The sequence below is a fragment of the Oncorhynchus nerka genome, linkage group LG25 (genome assembly GCF_034236695.1).
Source record: "Oncorhynchus nerka isolate Pitt River linkage group LG25, Oner_Uvic_2.0, whole genome shotgun sequence".
Classification (NCBI taxonomy): domain Eukaryota; kingdom Metazoa; phylum Chordata; class Actinopteri; order Salmoniformes; family Salmonidae; genus Oncorhynchus; species Oncorhynchus nerka.
Genome location: NC_088420.1, coordinates 34400376 through 34402717, shown reverse-complemented (window position 1 = coordinate 34402717; position 2342 = coordinate 34400376). Strand labels below are relative to the sequence as shown.

The 2342-nt window shown below is 46.3% G+C and overlaps 1 protein-coding gene across 1 annotated transcript; it reads left to right on the top strand.

Annotated features, from left to right (window-relative positions):
* The first annotated feature begins 233 nt into the window (after nt 1–233).
* On the top strand, nt 234–1972 carry LOC115108914 (C2 calcium-dependent domain-containing protein 4C-like). Its single transcript, XM_029633472.2, has 2 exons — nt 234–386; nt 553–1972. The coding sequence occupies exon 2, from the start codon at nt 577–579 to the stop codon at nt 1897–1899; it is 1323 nt and encodes a 440-aa protein (XP_029489332.2). The 5' UTR covers nt 234–386; nt 553–576; the 3' UTR covers nt 1900–1972.
* Nucleotides 1973–2342: the final 370 nt, after the last annotated feature.

The window sequence follows — 2342 nt, the reverse complement described above, 5'->3', positions numbered from 1 at the left end:
CTTTGGTCAAATACATGTGTTCAATTTGAAAGTAGTTCAGTTGTCTTATCATGCTGGCCTTTCCCCCTGCTGTTGTGGCTTGGGTGTCTCCATGGGAACAGGTGAGCAAAGAGAGAGGGAGGTTCTTGTCCGAGCACTGAAGGGTGTATGGAAGTCATCCGGGTCTCCTCCCCATCACCCGGCCATATTTAAACAGCCTGCATCTCTCTGTCAGTCGCTTACAGAGGAGCTGGTCTTAACAAGAGAGAGCCTGAGCCTGCTACTTATAGAGAGCCTCAGATATTGCTTATAAAAACTTTACTATTACAATAATTATCTATTATCTATGTCACAAGCCTGTCTGTAAGGACACAGTGTTGGATTTGCTCACATCTCATTCACAAAAGGTAAGCTTTTTTTTTTCAATATTGACCTTTTCTCAATGCTTTCAATATAAAGTTGAATTTGTGTTTATAAAAAGTATTTAACTTGTTTTTTTATATATCATTTTTGATTGCCTGTGATTTGGGTCCATTTCTGTTATCGAATGAGGATTTCCTTTTCCTTTTGCAGTTTCCAAGCCCTGTCACAGAACTAATGTGGGTGGTGGAGAAGATCCGTGTGTCCGCGGAGAGACCCAACCTGCATCTCCCCTCAACAGAATACAGCTTCAGGATTGGAGACATGTTTGGAGAGAAAGTTAACAAACACAAGAGACTTTCCCTGTGTGCTAACGTCATCACCCCAGACACTATACCAGAGTTCTGCATCCCTCCTAAGATCCCTCCCTTACAGGAGGCAAAAGGTAAAGAGCAGAGCCGCCAGGCCCCCACCATCAGAGTGTCACTGTTTGAGCGGGAGAGGGGGATCCCTAAGAGGGAGGCCCCAGTACGAGAGCTCATCAACCCACACATCATCCAGGTGGAGAGTGTGGACGAGAGCCCCTATGACTGTAATGATGAGGAGACCACCAACGCAGACCCTCAGAGCCAGGCAGCCCTCTCCCTGCCCCACATGGCCAAAGCCCAGACCTGCTACGGCTTCTGTACCCTGCTGGAGAGCCCCCACACCAGGAGGAAGGAGTCCCTGTTCCACAATGACCCTGGGTCCTGTGGCACACCGCTGCTGCTCCCCAGGAGCAGGTCCAACACCGTCCTGTCATCCTCCCCTTCCTCCTTCAATCTCCACACCCTGACCTCCAGACTGTCCCCCAGAGGTTATACCCTCAACAGACAGGGCACAGTGGACAGCGACACCACCTCGTCAGCTGAGTCATCCCCTTTCAGCTCCCCAATGCTGAGCAGGTCCCCACCCAAGTCTTCCCTCTTCAAAACACTGAGTCATGAAAGGCTTCTCTCCAGAAACATCAGGAAGACTGTGGTGTCCAGAAACAACTCCCTGTCGACAGACGAGGGCAGCTCCACGGACAATAGCCCCAATGTCATAAGGAGGGCGTCAGAGGGGCTGGTAGAGGGCCTTCCACCAAGCTTCGGTCTGGCTCCTCCTACCATCTTCCCCACAGACTTGGTTCTGCACAAGGAAAGGGTGATGAGGGAGAGCTTGATCCCAATAGGGAAGGATGGCCTCCTGCGTCTCTCTGCAGAATACTGTCCTGATAACCAGAGGCTGCGGGTGCGGCTCATCAGTGCTGAGGGGCTATATACTCGTTCGGTGGACCCCAAGAGTATAAACTGCAGTTTCAGCCTCTCCCTGGTGCCTGGAAAGGTCCAAAAGCAGCGTAGCACAGTCATCAGGAAGTGTCATAACCCCATATTCAATGAGGACTTTTTCTTTGATGCCATCTCAGATCTCGGCCAACACTCCCTGAGATTTAAAGTTGTCAATAAAATGTCCACTATGAAAAGAGACTATATTCTGGGGGATGTTGAACTTCCACTAACAAGCATTATCACTTTATAAGTTAAATAATTTCTATTAATTATTGACTTGAAATGTATTTATTTATATTTTATTTAGTGAGTAGAGATTTTATTAAACCATTTAAAAATATCTGTTTCCTCATTATTATTTTTTATATAAAAGGACAGTCTTGGAGTACATCTGATGCAAGCAATAATGCATTTCATATGGCAACTGAATATTGAAAGGCCCATGTCATCCTTTTACCAGAGTTCATACCACATCGTACACAATATCTTGTAGACCTATACATTTTTTTTGCATACTGGCAATAATCACTCTAGGTTCCTCTTACTATCCATCCTCATTCAGAAACATGGTTGACAATCTATTTTTAGTGAACCTCTTTGTCAGCAGGGGAAGGTGTAAACATGACCATCATGTGCTAATGTGACAGACTCAGTTTCTTTTTTTTCCCCTAAGCCTGTAGTTTCTTACTGACC

Bases quoted from the DNA above. Each gene is read 5' to 3' on its own strand.
- LOC115108914 (XM_029633472.2), top strand. From the start codon at position 577: ATGTGGGTGGTGGAGAAGATCCGTGTGTCCGCGGAGAGACCCAACCTG.